We start from the raw sequence: 18,693 nt of genomic DNA, 5'->3' as shown, positions 1-18,693 counted from the left end.
TTCCTGATTAGGTGCCATCTGCAAATGTGATGAGAGTTGTGTCCTCGAGGTCACTGATGAAGTTGTTAAACAGGACAAGTCCCAGTATGGACACTTGCATACTTCACTCGTCACTGGCTTCCAGGTAAAGCCAAACCCATTCACAAAAGCCCTCTGAGCTTGATCATCCAGCCAGCTTTTTACCCATCCGGCTGCCTACCCAGTGGAGTGTAATGCCTTACTTGTATGCAAGAAAATAGTGTGAGATACCATCAGACGCCTAGTTAAATCACAGCAAATAACCTCCTCTCCTCTCCTCTCCTCTCCTCTCCTCTCCTCTCCTCTCCTCTCCTCTCCTCTCCTCTCCTCTCCTCTCCTCTCCTCTCCTCTCCTCTCCTCTCCTCTCCTCTCCTCTCCTCTCCTCTCTTCCACAAGTACAGAACTTTTATCATGAAAGCAACCAGGTTGCTCAGGAATGATTTATCTTCAGTAAATCCATTACCTCCTCCTCCTCCTCCTCCTTCACATGCCCAGGAATGTGATGCAAGAGGACTCACTCCATGAAACACTCTTCACCAAAATGAGACTGAAGGGCCTGCAGCTCCCCAAGTGGTCCTCGTGGGCTTTTTGGAAGATGGGCACAGCATATTCCTTCTTCTAGTTGTTGGGACCTCCCCTGATCTCCACAGCCTTCATAAAGAAGATAGCGACTGCCCTTGTTACGATATTGGCCAGCCCTCTCAGTGTCCTCTGATTCAGCCCATCCAGTTCCAGAGACTTGCAGGGGTTGAGATCTTGCCAATAATACCTCACTGAACCCTGTTCCATCTGTGGCTGTTTTTTTCCTCTGAAGTCCTGACTCCAGGCAAAACAGCCCAGGAGACCTTGTTGGTGGAGAGTGGGGCCAAGAAGGCACAGAGCTCCTCAGACCTACCTGCATCTTCTGTTACTAGATTCCCTGCCCGAACCAGCAGTGAGCCCACATTTTCCTTTTTCCTCTTTTGCTGTAACTGAAGAGGTAGCAGCTCTTCTTGATGCCATTGACATACCTTGCAAGTCCAATCCTAGCAGAGCTTTGGCTTCCCTAAGACCATCCCTGCTTTGCTGGACAATTTTTCTGATTTCTTCTTCTTCTTTTTTTTTTTTTTTTTTTTATCCTCTCCCTCTTTCCAATTCTTACATGCAGACTTTTTGCTCTGGAGCTCAATCCTGATTTCTCAGTGTAGCCGAGCCAATCTCCCAAGATTTCTACTAGATTTACTGAGTATCGCTATGGCCCATTCTTGTGCTTGGCAGGTGCTGTCCTTACAGACCTGCTGGCTTTCCGGAGCTCCTGGGCCCCCACCAGTCCCCTGAGCAGGCCCAGGTCTACTTCTCTGAAGTCCGGGGTCTGAGCTCCGTTATTATCCTTCCTCATTCTGTTCAGGACATAGAACTCTGCTTTTTCATGGTCACTCTAGGAAAGCATGACACTGACTGTCCCATCCTTGATCAGTTCCTCCCTGTTGGAATTGCAGACAGAGGGAAGTATGAGTACTGCCCCATTGTGCAACTGTGCAAAGAAGCTGTCCCTGGTGCCCTCCAGAAACCTCCCAGCCTGCTTCCACCCTGCTGTTCACCTTTCCAGAGAATGTCTGTGAGATTGAAGTCCACTCCCCTCCCTGCCCCACAAGATCACTTGGGCCTGTGATCCACAGATTTGCTCACATTGCATTGACTTCGTCACCCTGATTAGGTGGTCTAGCTCCCATCACAATGTCACCCTGACTCTGGTGCTTACCCAAACACTTGTCTCTCCCATGGAAGAGCTCCGCACATCTGAGCTGCCCCTTCACACAAAGGACACTCCACTTCCTCATCTTCTCCCTTGTTCTCTCCTGAAGACCTTCTACCATACAATTGGTTCCTTTCAGTCATGCGAGTGATCTCACCACATCTTAGTCATTCTAGCAATGTTTCAATCAGACTTGTGATGGTGAAACCTGTTATCAAGGGCCAAGGACAGTGTGTGCATGATGATCCCACTTCAGAGCAGGGACATGCTGGCATACAAAGCAGGTGGCAATGTTATGGTGAAAGGATGTTCCCACTAAGAGAGCAAACCCTGCAGTGCCCGAGGCCAGGGAGAAAAACAGCTGGGCTGTGCAGGAATGGGTTTGCTGCCTGAGCTGACTCTGCAGCATCGTGGGGCCTGTGTCAGAGGTGAACTGATCTCCAGGAAGGACAAGGTGCTACTGAGCAATTCCCAGGCCTTGGAAAGCCCATGATCCAACCACTTTGTGGAGACCATTAGTCCAGTCCCTGTTCATATCATCTGAGCAAGTGAGAAGAGGCTCAGGGACAGGAGAGCTAGAAGGATGTGAGAGTGCCGAGACTGGAGTGGAGACCCCGGTGTGATGTGCCTCCCATTTACACAGCACGCTTGGATGTGGACGATACTGACTGTGCCTAAGGGCAGAGGTAGGACTCATCTGTTTGGGCACAGGTAGGAAACCCAAGATGCCCTGGGCACTTGCCCAGCACACATGCCCAAGGGACATGATTTTCCTGTAGGTGCCACGCTGTATCTGTGAGAAATACACAGTGGTGCTGGACAACCCAGGTATCCGGTATGGACCTTCCAGCCTATTTTACGTCATTAAATCAAGAGTCTGCACTGAATCACATCAGTATTTTGCACTGCAGGGATCAGTTTGTGTCTCAGCTTCGCAGTGAGTGGGGCTCCAGCAGTGTTAGACATCTAGTGTCATGGCCAAGGAAATTCCCCGCCGGCTCCTACCTCATGCTCCAGAAGGGTGTGATTCTTGTAGTTGCTCCATCAGTGCAAACAGATACTTGAACTGTCTCCTTAACTCTTAGCTGTCTCTTTAACTCTGTCTCTTTAATTAACACCAGAGGTTTGTGTGTGAGGGACTGACTCCCACCCGCCATCTCCAGTGATTGTAATGGCAGTTCAGACAAGGAGTTCACAGGCAAACATCTCTGTTGTGCACACTTCTGCTCAGGCAAGGGGAATCCCACCTTCTCTGTGCCTGTGGAGGTCATGGGAGGGATCTGAGTCCCACTGCAGTTCAGGGGCTTCTAAACAGACATGCGATGCACTGAAACACTCATCAGAACCAATACCTGAACCATGGCTAAACGAGCTCCCTTCCTGCCCCTTTCCAGGTGTCCTGCCTAGTTAAGAGATTGAACAGGGGCTTCCCGAGTGGGAGATTTCCATCTCTTGCAGATAACCATTCTCTGATGAAATAAATTGTAATGCTGGAATCAGTCTTCCTTCAGGGCTTAGAGAGGGACCATCGGTGATTATTTCGGTCTACTTCAGGGACGATTTCCCAAGAGAATGGAGCACAAGGCACAGAGAAATTCCTGTCTTCAGCTGCCCCCTGCTCCTGAGCGGGGCCGGGCTCCTGGGACAGAGGGAGCCCATGGCAACCTGGAAGCATTACTGAGAGACAGCGGTGTCCAGGAGCAGCTCCTCTGCAAAGAGCAGCAGGGCTCTAGGCTGTAGGCACTGACTGTGGACAGGAGATGAGAAGTGAAAGGCGGTGTGGAGTGGGAGGCCAGAGGAGAGCTCACTGTGGGAGAAATCTTCACAGCCTTTGACACGGTAAGTCTCTGGCTGCAGGACAACACCACTGAGATTCCTGGAGGGGTTTTCTGAACGCAGCCCATCCCATGTCTGGAAGGCTTTTTACGGATCACTCTCCTGGTTTCTAACATGCATGGCAGGCTTGCCTGAAAGGGAAGGCACCCTCCTGAGGCTCTGATTTTGTTTTATATCTTTGGCAGGGCACAAACTGGAAAGGATGGTTTGGGCTTAGGTGACTGGAAGAGAGTTCTGCAGTATTCCTGTGAGGGACCAATAGGTCTACAAGGACCCCAGAAAGCTCCTTCAGCTACCTTTTCATCTGCCAGCAGCAGCAATATCACCTTTGCAGCCCTCACCAGTCTCATCATGCTTAGTCTCCCCTGCTCCTTAGGTCTTGCACACACAGAGATGCCCCTGGGCTGGGCCCTTTGGCCAGAAGGAGTCTGTAGGGCAGAGCCAAATGCCCCGTGGGTGGCATGGGGTCAGGGAGCACTGACAGGGTACAGACGTGGGGACAGAGAAAGAGCACCCAGTGGGGACAGCTCCAGGGAGCTGAGAGATTCTCGGGAAACGTGAGGAAAGTGCCCACAGAAACACTGTGGCAGGCTGGACTCAGGCAACTCTCCCGTGGTCCTCCCTCTCCCTTTCTGCTCTTGTACTTGCTGTCAGCTGGAGGTTCAGCTACAAATTCAGACACCCACCCTGAGGTCCTCCCATGGAGGTGTCTGCAGAGGGCTGAGGTGCCCACAGCCTGTTCTCATCCCAGGGTGCTGGGAAATGTGATTTGAGGGTCTGGGGAACGACTTGACTCTCCCTTTAGAAGATCTCCTTTTCAGGACATGTGAGTGAGTCCTTACGGTGTCCTGCTGGGTTTGAAAGCTGCCCTCCAGAAGGACAAAGCTCTCCCACTGGATCTTAGCAATGCTGGAGATCCATTGCAAGTAGTTCAGGAGGTACTAACACCAGAAAATGCTCCTGAGCACCTTCATATGTGTGCAGCTGAAGTGAACCCAGCGTTTCCTCGGCTAGAATGGAAGTGTTGAGAGTTTCCTCCACTCTCAGCAGTCAGCTCACAGAGTCCTTGGTCGAATCATGTATGTCAGGAGCAATGTTCTGTTCTCTCCATCACATCTCCACCTCGGGCTGTGAAAGAGAGCAGAGTTAGTTCTGTGCTTTGAAACCAGCCTCCCCTGATCTCATCAGAGTTCAATGTCTTTTTTTAGAGTAACTTGTGGGTGAAATCATCCTTCGGGTAATGCAAGTGCAAGCACAGGGCAGCTGGGAGCAAGGCAGGAGGACTCAACAGCACTCCTGACTCAGCATTTACTACAATCCACTTTCTCCTCTCTCTTTTTTTTTCATCCTTGCAGAAATGAAATCATCTGTCCTTAAAAAGACCACTCACCAGATGTGATGGAAGAATCTAAAAATCTACAAACAAATAACTGTAAAAAAATGCCACTCTGTATGCAGCACAAATTCTGTAGAACTGTATGTAAGGATATTAAGAGATCTTTTCCTTTAAAGGTGGGCACATCAATTGTGAAAATCAGAGCCATCACAAACCAGCCCCACATACTACCTGCTGTAAAGTAGGACAGGCCTCCGCTCCTTCCAGAACACTTAGATGGAACTGAAGCTGAGGAGCTGAACGAAGGTCTTCCTGAGAAGGAGAAAAGAAATTTGTCTGTACTGTGGGGTGGGTGGCTAAGTGGGTAGTATTTCTAAGAAAATTTGAAAGTTTTTCTCAGAGAAAAGAAGTGGTCACTGTCTTTCCCCCCTTGGACAGTTGCCCTGTGCCCCAAAGCAGCAAATGTCCAACAGCAGCTCCCTCAATGAGTTCCTTCTCCTGCCACTTGCGGGAACCCGGGAGCTGCAGCTCTTGCACTTCTCACTCTTCCTGGGCATCTACATGGCTGCCCTCCTGGGCAACAGCCTCATCATCACAGCCGTAGCATGTGACCACCGTCTCCACACCCCCATGTATTTCTTCCTTCTCAACCTCTCCATCCTCGACCTTGGCTCCATCTCCACCACTGTCCCCAAATCCATGGCCAATTCCCTCTGGAACACCAGGTCCATTTCCTACTCAGGATGTGTTGCCCAGGTCTTCCTGGTTATCTTCTTGTTTTCAGCAGAGTACTATCTTCTCACTGTCATGGCCTATGACCGCTATGTTGCCATCTGCAAACCCCTGCACTATGGCACAATCATGGACAGCAGAGCTTGTGTCAGAATGGCAGCAGCTGCCTGGGCCAGAGGTCTCTATTGGGGACTGTCTCGCATATTAGAAGGCTGGTGACAGATGGTCATTCTTCTGGAAGGGAATATGGAGTCACCTGGCAAACAGAGGGGAACTCCAGGGGCAGCGTGTGCCTGGACTGACACTCTCCAGAGTGGAGACCCTCAAAATCAAAAGGAAAGGGACAAACCAAGGAATGCACCAAATCAGGGCTCTTCATTCACAGGAGGGGGAGTGGGCTGGGTCTCATGACACCTCTGAACACATCCTGAGCAATGTGAAAGTCTCCACCTGAACATAATGAAGATCTTCTTTGCTGTGAGAGTGATAGAGCACTAGAAGAGGTTTTCCAGAGAGATTGTGGAGTCTCCTTCTCTGGACATATTCAAGACCTCCCTGAATGTAATCCAGTATAACATGCTCTAGGTGACCCTGCTTGAGCAGGGTGGGGGTGGACTAGATGATCTCCAGAGGTCCCTTCCAACCTCAGCCACTCTGTGTGATTCTGAGAAATGCCCTGTCATTGCTCCATCCATCCTCCACTGTCACAAATCCTGGGCAGGGGGAGAGGTTGTCGGGTGCAATGATGGTGATCCAGCTGGCTCTGCTCTGACCATCATGGCCAGTGCTGAGTCACCCAGTGGCCCCATAGCCCACTCACCCTGCAGAGCAGCACTGCGATCCTGCAGCTCTGTGGGGAACCTAGGGGAGCAGTGCAGGAACGGCCAGCCAGGCCAGCACAGACACACTGACCTTGGGAAAGGCTCTCTGGGGAGCAAGGATGTCTGCAGAGAAGAGCAAAGGACCAATTTTGTGCTTGTAGTGGGGAATAAATGAAAACCCGTTGCTATGTCTCTCAGTTCAGGGCAAGCTGCTCTGTCACTGGAGCTGCCTGAGGAGCTCCGGGGCCAGGACTCTTGTGCTGTCCTGGGGAGAGGGGCTGCCCAAAGGGGCTGCAGGCAGCCAGAGTTAAGGACCTCCTGCTCATAGGTGCAGTGGAGACATGAAGCCATCAGTCTCCATTTGTTGTGCTACTGCTGACCCCCAGCCCAGGTGCTGATGGAGAGGCTCACACCCCTCTCTGCCCCACAGGAGCTGCTGTGTCCTTCAGAGGGGCTGGAGCTGTGGGGTGAGTGTCCAGGGCTCTGCAGCCTCCTACAGCAGGCACTGCTGTAGGGCCATCCTATCTGGGGCTGCTCTGCTGGGTGGGCAGTGGAGAGAGCAGGAGATGTGAGGAGAGCCAGAGAGGGGCTGGGTTGGGCTGGAAAGGGCCCAGGAGAGGAAAAATGCCATGTGCTTGCAGGACAAATGCAGGTTTCCGGGGGAAGGCACCAGGCCATGAAGGGTGTTCCCCCTGTGGAGCTCCTCCTCCTTCTCCCATCTGTGCATGTCCTGCCTGACACCCTGAGCACTGGTGCTGCTGCCAGGCAGAGGTGGAGGATCTCCCTGAGCAACTTCTCTGGGAGGTCCCGAGGGAAACACTGTGCCCAGACCCAGACCCTGCCCCAGCATGGCAGAGGGGAGCTGCCCTCTCTTCATCCACCCTGGCAGTGCCAGCACCACTTCAGCTCACTCCTGAAAGGCTCCAGTGCAGCCCTGGAGGGAGCTGGGGCCACCTTGGGCCCCAGGGCAGCCTGGTGCCAGGAGGTTTTAACATGGGCACAGCAGCACCAATGCCAGGAGCAGGGTGAGAAGAAGGGAAATTGGGGTGAAGAGCCCTGCCCTCGGCTGCACGGCCAAGGCACTGGCCAGGCTTCAGGTTTGGAGTGGATGCCTGTTTGAGGGTAGGAGCACAGGGACGTTCATGGGCTTCCCATGCACAGTGAGCTTGCAGTGCTTCTGAAGCAGAGGCTGAAGAGCAAGAGTTCATGGAGTCACAGAGGAGTTTCAGTGGGAGGGGGCCTCTGGAGGTCTCCTGTCCAGCCTCCCACACAAAGTAGGGCCGACTGGAGTCCTCCAGTCCTGTCTTGCTGTTATTGGACTGTGCCTGGCCCCAGTTATCATCTCCCAGCCTGCTCTGCTCCTGTTGTCCAGGCACTGCGGGATGGCACCTCCCATGGGTGGGTCCCTGCCCTGCCTGCCTTGCTGGTGCCCTCTGCTCCTGGCTCTGCTTCCCTTCCTATACAGAGCAGCCCCATTCTTGCTGCTCCCAACCACATCCTCTTTGTAGCAGGAACCCTATCACAAATGATGCTTAAGTAGTCGAGCTGTGGTACAGAAGAACCTGCCTGCCCAACTATGTGTCACAAAATCAGGCCCAAGCAGCTGCCCTTGCTTTGTCATGCAGCTAAACTTCTGCATGCACTGTGACCTGTGTAGGAGTCCCAGATCTGAAGCTCTCCTTACACCTTGAAATTGGCTGTCAAGATAGAGTGGCTGTTACAGATATCGGGTGGACTGTTATGGATATAGAGTCACCTTTTGCAGTTACAACCTTCTCTAGGATCTGCTCATGTCCCAGCTTCCCTTGCCAAGGCTTTCCTGGCTATAGTGAGGAGACAAATGCATAGTAGAGATGGGGTGCTGGGTCAGCAGGACGAGAACAGGGTCAGGTCAGCATTCGAGAGGTGCAGGGCCAGGCACAGCCACGTCCACACCATTCATGTCCACATGGTTCATGGCCCAAGCTTCCCAGCAAAGGGGAGGAGGCCCCACAGTGAGTCCAGTCACTCTCTGCCTCTCCCGCTCTTGTGCCCAGAAGACCCCCTTCCCCGTTTGCCTGCAGCCCTTCCATGCTCACCTCTCTGCCCAGCACAGCACAGGAGCCCTGGCCCTGTGGCTCCTGCTACCCCAGAGGCAGAGCCATCTGTCCCGAGCTGGAGTACAGAGAAACCTCATTCTCCTTCTCATTTTCTATCTCTGAGTGCTGCGTGGCTTTTCTGCTGGGACATCCCTGCTCTCCAGAAAGCCCTTCCCCAGGTCAGTGTGTCCGTGCTGGCCAGGCCAACTGTTCCTGAATCCCTGCCCTGTGCTCCCCACAGGACCCTGGGCTGGCAGGGCTTCTCTGTAGAGTGAGCGGCTGTGGAGCCAAGGGGTCACATGGTGACTCCTGACTCTGCCCTGGCCATGCTGGCCAGGTTGAGAAGCAGACCTCATCAGACAGGAATGACCACTGCTGATACTGCTGGCGTGTGTCTGTGCTCAGGGACCATGTTCAGAGTGACCCCAGGCCATCTGCAATGGCAGGAGATGTGTTAGGTGGGCACTAACTCCAGCCGGTGGTGTTTCACTGAGGGTGCAGGAATCACTCCCCAGTGCCCTTTCCCTGGGCCTCCTGGGTCCCCACTGCCTCTCCAGGCATTGCAGAGCCCTTGTTTTCCCAGGAATATCTGGATGAAGTGCTTTACTTTCTGGTTACTCCACTGTGGACCATCCCTCACTTTGTGAGGCTCCATTCCCTGCCCACCTGAGGCACACACTCTGCCTGGAGCTCCCCTGAGCTCTCCTCATGGCTCTGATTCCCCTCCAGGAGGATGGGCATCTGTCATCAGCACTGTCACCTGTGGGACAGCTGAGGGCAGGTAATTCAGAGACCATCTACACTGGTCACTGACAGATGTGCCGTGAATCCAGACCTCAGTCCCTAGCAGATCAGCCAGAGACTCTGAGCTCATCCCCTGGATCCCATGGAGCTCACAAGAAAAAGAGCATTACCTTTTGGGGTGCAATCCCTTGAGGTTAATTTTGACTCCACCTTCTGCAGAAAGGCCAGATCTCAGGCACATCACAGAGGAGATCCGCTTTCATTATGGAAATGTTACTCTGGAGGCCAGGTCTGGCATAAAGGTGCCCAGTGCCTGGTCCTGCCTGAGCTCACAGAAATCCGCAAGGAAGCACCACGTTACCAGGGCACTTAGGTCATACACACACAGGAGAACACAGCAGGACAGTGTGGAACTTAGGAGAACAGCTCTGAAAGGGGAAAGTCTTGCTGCTCTTGGTGAATGATTCTCCAGGAAATCTGCAGCCCCCTAATCGAAGGCTGTGGCAAGGAAATGGCTGCTGTGGCAGTGTGGGGATGGTGCTGAGGAGCAGAGGACCTGTTCCACAGGCTGCCTCCAGACTCTCCTCCTCCCCACTCCTAATCTGCTGTGAGTGTTGGAGCACTGCAGTGGGAAGGGACCAGCCACAGTGACAGCTGGCTGCCACCCTCCCCAAAGAGGGATCGCAGATCACACCCTGACTGTGGCCAGGGGAGCTGAGCTCTCCTAGTGGACACAGGACCATGGTGTCACCTGGTCTGTACTCATCTGAGTCCGACTCTGTTCCTCTGAGCTTCCTTGGTATCAGTGCTGGAGAAGACATTGCAAAGGGAAGCTACCTGTGTTGCCCAGAGGGCATCTGAGGGGGTTCAGACTAGTGGGCTCTGAGGTTCCCCCATATCTGCTGATAAAGTGGGAAGCCTGGGTCAGATTGAAATGAGAGATTCCTGAGAAGTGACACAAACCAAAACAATGTATTTTTTTTTCATTTTACAAGAATAGATCAGAGAAAATTAAGAAAGAGATGCATAACACAGAGCCTTGATGACAAATGCCCTGTGAAGGAAGCGTGGCGCACATGGGATAGTTACTGGTGCTGACATTGTACCTATATAAGCAGTTTCCTCAGGGCGTCCTTGAGCTCCTTGTTCCTCATGCTGTAGATGAGGGGGTTCAGTGTTGGAGGCACCACTGAGTACAGAACAGCCACCACTAGATCCAGAGTTGGGGAGGAAAAATGGGGGGGCTTCAGGTAGGCAAAAAATGAGGTGCAGATAAAGAGAGAGACCACGGCCAGGTGAGGGAGGCACATGGAAAAGGCTTTGTGCCAGCCCTGCTCGGAGGGGATCCTCAGCACAGCAGTGAAGATCTGCACGTAAGTTAGCACAATGAAAACTAAACACCCAAAGAATAAACAGGCACCAACTACAAGAGCCCCAACTTCCCTGAGGTAGGAGTCTGCAGAGGAGAGCTTGAGGATCTGGGGGATTTCACAGAAGAACTGGTCTAGGACAGTGCCTTGGCAGAATTGTATTGAGAATGTGTTTCCAGTGTGCAGCACTGCACAGAGAAAGCCACTGGCCCAGGCAGCTGCTGCCTTTTTGACACAAGCTTTGCTGTCCATGAGGGTCCTGTAGTGCAGGGGTCTGCATATGGCAACATAGCGATCATAGGCCATGACAGTGAGGAGAGAATACTCTGCTGAAATGAAGATGATAAAGAAGAAGATCTGGGCAGCACATCCTGAATAGGAAATGGCTCTGGTGTTCCAGAGGGAATTGGCCATGGATTTGGGGACAGTGGTGGAGATGAAACCAAGGTCAAGGATGGAGAGATTGAGGAGGAAGAAGTACATGGGGATGTGGAGACGGTGGTCACAGGCTATGGCTGTGATGATGAGGCGGTTGCCCAGGAGAGCAGCCAGGTAGATGCCCAGGAACAGCACAAAGTGCCAGAGTTGCAACTGCCATGTATCGGCAAATGCCAGGAGCAGGAACTCGTTGAGGGAGCTACTGTTGGACATCTTGCTCCCTCTGGATGTGGCAGGCTGCAAAAGCAAGAAAAGACAGTAGATGTCAGGAGATCTTTCTGATCAAAACTCTTTGCCTTTCTCACAGCCACCCACACCAACACAAACACACACACACACACACACACACTGCTTTACTCCTTTGCAGCAGGACCTTCATTCAGCTCCCTGTCTGGAGCTCCCGTTTGTGCTGGCTGAGTGTGCCAGGAGGAGCAGGGACCTCCACATCTCCACATCAGTCCCATTCCCAGCTGCCTTGGGCATGCAGCTCTCTCAGCTAAGGGACAGTCTTGACTGCAAGTTACCCTACAGGAAACTGGCCTGTGCTGACAGTGGTATCCACTTGCGAAGCGGAAATCTCCAAACACCCCTCCCTTTCCCAACTCTGCTGATCCAAGAGCGATGGACCCCATCCCCCCCACTGTGATCTCAGCTCTGCCCTACAGAAACCTCCAAGCAACAGGAAATTCCCCAGGGGCATCTCTCTGTTTGTAGAGGCTAAAGAGCAGACGAGAAAATCTCCAACGACACTGACAAGTTGATGTTAGTGCTGCCTGTAGGCTGAGGAGTGGTGAAGGCGTGTGCAAGCCTATTCATCGTTCAGTGGCAGTGAAGAGGCTTAGCCCCTTGTTTAAACCTGACTGCTGCATTACCATTCCCACCATGCAGAGACAAGTCCTCTTGAAAACTCCACTCTCAGAATGTCCTCATGGTGAGCTAGAGCTGTGAGCAGTCTTGACCCATGCAGCACCCTCTCAGCAGGAGAATGAGCCTGCTCTGCCAGAGGTCATGCCTCTCACCCATAGCTTTTCCCCACAGCACTGTGGGGAGCTCCCCAGGCAGGCTGAGTGCTGACCCTTGCAGGCGGCAGAGCCGCTACCCCAGGCATGCAGGACCCTAAGATGCAGGGACACTGCTCTGAATTACAGTCCATGGAGACATGTGTGCACACACTGCCTTCACACCCCTGCAGCCATCCATGGGAAAAGGTAGCAGGGCACCCTGTCCCTCTGAGGCTGTGGCAGGGAGTCCCTGCCCTGAAGCATCTTCCCCTCCACCTATGCGCTGGAAGAACCAGGAGAGAGATTCAAGGGCTGGGCTGGGTTCAGAAGACGCTCCCAGGAACCTCAGTAGCATTGCCCTGCAGCCAGGGACTTACCATGTCAAAGGCTGTGAAGGTTTCTCCCACAGTGATCTCTCTTCTGGCCTCCCACTCCACACTGCCTTTCACTTCGCTCTGCCTTCTCTCATCTCATGTCAGCTGCAGCAGGCAGTGCCCAGAGCCCTGCTACTCTTTGCAGAGCTGCGCCTGCACACAGCTGTCTCTCAGCAGTGCCTCCAGGTTGCCATGAGCTTGCTCTGTCCCAGAAGCTGGAGCTGAGCCCCTGCTCAGAAGTAGGGGCCCAGCTGAAGGCATGACTTTCTCTGTCCCTTGTGCTCCCTCCTCCTGGGAAATGTTCCCCAAAGTAGTCTAAAATAATCACCTACTGTCCTTTTCTAAAGAGCAGAGAGAAACTGATTACAACATTGCAGTTTAGTTTCTCAGAGCATGACTATCTATGATAAGTGGAAATGTTCTGCTGTGGAAGCCCCTACTCTTATCCCTTAACTTGGCAGGACACCTAGATGGGAACAAGAAGGGAGCCTGTTTAGCCATGGTTCAGGTATTGATTCTGATGAGTCAATGTGGGCATCACATGCCTGTTGAGAAGCCCCTGGGCTGCAGTGGGATTCAACAAAGTTCCATGAACTCCACAAATACATACGAGGGGGGATTCCCCTTCCCCATGCTGAAGTGTGCACCACAGAGGTATCTCCATGAGAGCTCCTTGTCTATGCTCCCTTTGCAAGAAGTGGGGATGGAGGGGGGAATCAGCTGCTCATACACAAACACTTGGTGACAGTTGAAGACAAAAAAATTGGTGCAAGGCATGTACCAATGACGACTTGCTTTGGTGAAGCAACTAAAGGAGACCCACATTCTCCTGGAGCATCGGATGGGGCCAGGTGAGGAATTTCTTTGGCCATCTGAAATGACACTAGATGCCTGCTACAACTAGAGCTCCACTCACTGTGAGGCTGAGTCCAATGTTACAAACAGCTGTCTGCCAGTTCCGGGCAGATACTTCATTTAATGACACAGAAATGGACTGGCAGGGTCCCGTCAGATGCCTGGGGTGTCCAGCACAGCCACCTGTCTCTAGAACATACAGCATGGCACTTAAAGGGAAACCATGTCTCAAACACTTCTTGCTCTCCTCTCCTGAACCTCTTCTCACCTCACTAGATCATACAAACAGGGACTGCACTAATGAGGATCTCAAGATAGCTGGATCGCAGGCTGCCCAGGCCCAGGGATTTCTTCAGTGGCACCTTGTCCTTCCTGGAGATTGGTTCAAGAAATCTGTCAAATGCCCAACAGTGTCACAGAGCCAGCTCAGGCAGTCAGTCCCCTTCCTGGCATTCCTGCACAGCCCAGCTTTTTCTCTGTCGCCTCGGGCACTGCAGGGTTTGCTGTCTTAGTGGGAACCTCCTTTCACCATTCCATTGCCACCTGCTATCCATGCCAGCGTGTCAGCACTTGAAACCAAAGCCTTTGCATAAATGAGGTCCTTGGTAAAATGTTTCCTCATGACAAATCTTTGGTTAGTGACACAGCTGAGGTGCTGAAGCCGACAAATATGCAAATTGCAGACTGGGTGAGTGGACTGTGAGTTGGATTGAGAACTGGCTGAAAGGCAGAGCTCAGAGGGTTATCATCAGTGGCACAGAGTCTAGTTGGAGGCCTGTGGCTCATGGAGTTCCCCAGGGCTCAGTACTGGGTCCCATCCTGTTCAACTTCTTCATCAATGACATCCAACATTCTTGCACCCCTCCCCTAGGCTCTGCATAGGGCGGTGGTCAGGCAGTGCTGCTCTGCAGGGCAAGCGGGCTGGGGGGCCCCAGGGGGACTCTGCTCTGGCCATGCTGATCAGGGAGGCGGCTATTGGACGAGAATCACTGCATCTGAAAATCTCCCACCCACGGTCCATGGCTGTGCAGGATGGATGGAGCAATCACAGGGCATCGCACATTGCTCAGGATGTGTTCAGAGATGTCATTAGACCCAGCCCACTCCCTCTCCTCAGGGACATGTGGGGCATTCCTTGCTTTGGCCCTTTACATTTACTTTCCTCTGCCTGGTTTTGAGAATCTCCACTCACTGCCCATTCCAGGCACACAGTGCCCCTGGAGATGTCCTCTGCTCTCTGGGTGACTCCATATTCCCTTCCAGAAGGATGGCCATCTGTCACCAGCCCTCCAATATGTGGGACAGTCCCCAGCAGACACCTTTTGACCACTCACCCTCTCCAGGGACCCTGGGCACTCACAAGCGACAGCTAAATCCAGCCCTCATTCCCACACACATCACCCAAAAGAGATGATGCCCCTTCGCCCATGGAAAATGTAAGCACAACAACAGGGCCTTTTTGGGTGTAATTCCCTGAGCAGATTCTTGGCTCCAGCTTTGAAAAAAGACCCCAGCAATCAGCACAGTACTAAGAAGACCCTCTTTTATTAAAGAGATGCTACTAGGGAGGCCAGCTCTGACATAGTGATAGGCAGGTTTGCAGAAGGCCTCTGTGTGAGAAAGACGAGGTTTGTGCCTCCAGAAATGTGGGAGGAATTCAGACATCTCTGCACAAACATGACTATCACAGACAGAACTCCCAGTGCACAAGAGCTGTTGGAGATAAACTGAGAATCAGTTGTGAGGAGAGATGGGGGCAGGTTTAGCTCAGTTGGTTAGAGTGTGGTGCTGCTAATGCCAAGGTCGTGGGTCCAATCCCTGTATGGGGCTATGCTGAGGATTAGACTGGATGTCCTCCAGAGGTCCCTTCCAACCGTACCATTTTATGATTACTGCTGAAGTAGTACCATCTGAACCAGTTTCCTCACTGCCTCCTGAAGCTCCTTGTTCCTCATGCTGTAGATGAGAGGGTTCACTGTTGGAGGCACCACTGAGTACAGAACAGCCACCACCAAATCTAGAACTGGGGAGGAGATGGAGGAGGGCCTCAGGTAGGCAAAGATGACAGTGCTGACAAACAGGGAGACCACAGCCAGGTGCGGGAGGCACATGGAAAAGGTGTTGCGCTGGCCCTGCTCGGAGGGGATCCTCAGCACAGCAGTGAAGATCTGCACATACGATAGCACAATGAAAAAAAAGCACCCAAAGACTAAGCAGGCAGTAACCACAATAAGCCAAACTTCCCTGAGGTAGGAGTCTGTGCAGGAGAGCTTGAGGATCTGGGGGATTTCACAGAAGAACTGGTCCACTGTGTTGCCTTGGCAGAGTGGTATGAAAAATGTGTTAGCAGTGTGCAGGAGAGCATTGAGAAACCCACTGGCCCAGGCAGCTGCTGCCATTCTGACACAAGCTCTGCTGCCCATGAGGATCCCATAGTGCAGGGGTTTGCAGATGGCAACGTAGCGATCATAGGCCATGACAGTGAGGAGAGAATACTCTGCGGAAAGCAAGAAGACAACCAGAAAGACCTGTGCAGCACATCCAGAGTAGGAAATGGCCCTGGTGTTCCTCAGGGAATTGGCCATGGATTTGGGGACAGTGGTGGAAATGGAGCCAAGGTCGAGGAATGAGAGATTAAGGAGGAAGAAATACATGGGGGTGTGGAGATGGTGGTCACAGGGTATGGCTGTGATGATGATGCCGTTGCCCAGGAGGGCAGCCAGGTAGATACCCAGGAAGAGCGAGAAGTGCAAGAGCTGCAGCTCCTGTGTGTCCGCAAATGCCAGGAGGAGGAACTCGTTGAGGGAGCTGCTGTTGTGCATTTGCTTCCTCTGAGCGTTGGAGACTCCAAGGAAGAACAGGCAAACAGAATTTAGGACAGACTTCTCTGAGCAAAGCTTTCTCATAAAACCTCCCAAACACAAACACACATTACCTTTCCCCATCTCAGCAGCACCATCACTCAGCTCTGGTTGATTTTGCTGTGAAAAGAAGTGGCCTCTGCCCGTGGGTTCTCGAGGAATCAGTCCTGACCTACAGCACTGTGTACATGGGAACAAATGTGACTACGATTTATATACCCAGGTCTGGTCAGATTTAATTCAATGATAATTTTGAAGGGAATTCAACATCTTCACTCCCAGGTCTAAACAATATGGGTTCATGAATAGTTTTAAGGCTTTTCTGATTTCCTTCTGCTGACCCTGTTACACCGGAGGAAGCTTCATGGAGATAGAAAGCCTCAACATTACTACTGCACTCAGAGTGACCAGCTGTGATTCCAGAGGGGAAAAAGCACTCGCTCTGGTGTTAGTGCAGAGGGAGGCGCAGTGGCCTGTCCACCTGCCTTATTCTCAGATGTGCTGTGCTCCCCTCTCCGAGGTGAAGCACAGTTGCAAAAAGTTTCTATATTTCATGTCACCAAAAAAGAAATGGCACTGCGGAGAGCAGAGAAATCCACTTCCAAAGTGCCCATCAGCACTCCTTAGGAGGGTATTTGGGGGGGGGGGGGGTCCCAGCCCTTCCCTTCTGGCCACCAACACATTGGGTCCTTCCAGCTGCCCACAGCCAGCCTCCCAGCAGCATTCCCATGTTCTCAGTATCTAGGTGACTTCTCCCTGGGGCACCTGGGTTACACCCAGCTGCAAAGAGAGAGCTGTGCCCTTCTGGAAGGCAGCTTGCAGCCCAGCCAGACACCCCAGGGAAATGGCTCAATGTCCTACAGATGCTGAGGCTGTTCGGAAGAGAGAGTTGGCTCATTCCTGGGAAACTGCATTGTCCAGAGCCCCACAGGTTAGAGGGAGACCTGGGTACCTCATTCTCAAAGACACGTCTGCATGGTAGGACCACATGGCTGGTGTCAGCCATGCATCAGCCCCCTCCCGCCTCCCCCTCCCCTCCCCCCACCATGCATAGAGAGCCCAAGGGGAAGGACAAGGGCAGCACGGGCAGGTAGGAAATGGAACAATGTCATGATATTTGTGCCAAGGGAGGTAGGGACAGGGAGGGATAGAGACACTCTCAGGAGTGTTTCCTGTCCTCAATGTCTGGCTGCTGAGGAAATGACTCATGCCCTGGACTCCACAACCTTGAGAGAAGAGGGCTGTATTGGGTGGGAGAGGAGAGGAGTCACTGGAGTTGATAGTTTCCTCTCACAGTTTGGCAATGGCATCCCTCTCTCAGTGTCACTGTCCTGGAGCCTCAGTACTCTTTTAAACCTGACACATCCAGTCCCATTTCACCCCACCCAAACAGAAAATAACTGAAAGCACCATCTCATGAAAGCACCTTCTCTTTCAGCTCTCCCCTGCCTTGGCATTACTGCTGAAAAGTCACCTCTGGGTATGACCCCTAGCCCTGTTGCATGCACTAGCCTCTCCATGGGAGAAAGCACCTGTCCTACCAGGGGTCCCTCCTTTCACCCATAGCTTTCACCCTGCAGCATTGTGTGGAGCTCCCAGGCAGGCTGAGTGCTGACCCTTGCAGGCAGCAGAGTCCCTGCCCCAGGCACACAGCACCCTGGGGCACAGAGACTCTGCTCTGGAGTAGTCCATGACCACCTGGGTGCACAACCAGGCTTCACACCCCTACAGCCATCCCTCCAAGAAAGGAGCAGGATGACATGTCCCTCTGATCATGTGGCAGGGAATCTTTGCTCTGAAGTTTCTCCTGATCCTCCACATTCATGGGATGGGATGGGCTTAGAAGACTCCTCCAGGAAACACAGCAGCATTGCCCTGGAGCCAGAGACTTACCATGCAAAAGGCTATGAAGATTTCTCCCACAAGGAGCTCTCCTCTGGACTCTCACTCCACACTGCCTTTCACTTCTGTCTTCTCTCATCTCATCTCCTCAGCAGCAACAGGCAGTGCCCAGAGTCCTGCTGCTCTTTGCAGAGGAGCTGCCTTGGGACACAGCCATCTCTCAGCAGTGCTGCCAGGTTGCCATGAGCAACCTCTGTCCCCAAAACTGGGCTCAGCTCAGGAGCACAGGACAAGCTGAAGGAAGCAGTTGTTCTGTCCCTTGTGCTCCCTCCTCCTGGGAGATGTTCTCTCAAGCAGACTAAAATAGTCACCTGTTTTCCCTTTCCAAAGAGTGCAGAGAGACTGATTCCAACATTGCCATTTATTTCATCAGAAGATGGCTGTCTATGATAAGTGGAAATGTCCTCAGCTGGAAGCTCCTAGTCCCATCTCTTACCCAGGCAGGACATCCAGACAGGGACAAGAAGGGAGTTCATTTACACATGGTTCGGTCTATCTCGGCATCACATCCTGGTTTTGAAGACCCTGGGTTGCATTTAGATTCAGATCGCCTTATTCCCCCTGTGAACTCCATAAGCACACAGGAGGTAGG

The 18,693-nt window shown here is 52.5% G+C and overlaps 2 protein-coding genes across 2 annotated transcripts; both read right to left on the bottom strand.

Moving 5' to 3' along the window:
• Window positions 1–9,714: 9,714 nt before the first annotated feature.
• Window positions 9,715–11,321, bottom strand: LOC134154529 (olfactory receptor 14A16-like). Its single transcript, XM_062601204.1, has 2 exons — window positions 10,417–11,321; window positions 9,715–9,868 (listed from the first exon to the last, which is right to left on the bottom strand). The coding sequence occupies exons 1-2, from the start codon at window positions 11,319–11,321 to the stop codon at window positions 9,715–9,717; spliced, it is 1,059 nt and encodes a 352-aa protein (XP_062457188.1).
• Window positions 11,322–15,227: 3,906 nt separating this feature from the next.
• Window positions 15,228–16,160, bottom strand: LOC134154643 (olfactory receptor 14A16-like). The gene has a single exon (XM_062601319.1). The coding sequence runs from the start codon at window positions 16,158–16,160 to the stop codon at window positions 15,228–15,230; it is 933 nt and encodes a 310-aa protein (XP_062457303.1).
• Between the last annotated feature and the right edge of the window lie 2,533 nt (window positions 16,161–18,693).

This window comes from Rhea pennata, unplaced genomic scaffold, assembly GCF_028389875.1.
Source record: "Rhea pennata isolate bPtePen1 unplaced genomic scaffold, bPtePen1.pri scaffold_32, whole genome shotgun sequence".
Classification (NCBI taxonomy): Eukaryota; Metazoa; Chordata; class Aves; order Rheiformes; family Rheidae; genus Rhea; species Rhea pennata.
This window is presented reverse-complemented; position numbering and strand designations above follow the sequence as displayed.

Excerpts from the sequence above, each read along its gene's own strand:
- LOC134154643 (XM_062601319.1), bottom strand. The coding sequence starts at position 16,160 with ATGCACAACAGCAGCTCCCTCAACGAGTTCCTCCTCCTGGCATTTGCG.
- LOC134154529 (XM_062601204.1), bottom strand. The coding sequence starts at position 11,321 with ATGTCCAACAGTAGCTCCCTCAACGAGTTCCTGCTCCTGGCATTTGCC. Across the intron at positions 9,869-10,416 it reads AAGGACGCCCTGAGGAAACT|CCTGTGGAACAGGTCCTCTG; the intron begins GCTTATATAGGT and ends GTCTGGAGGCAG.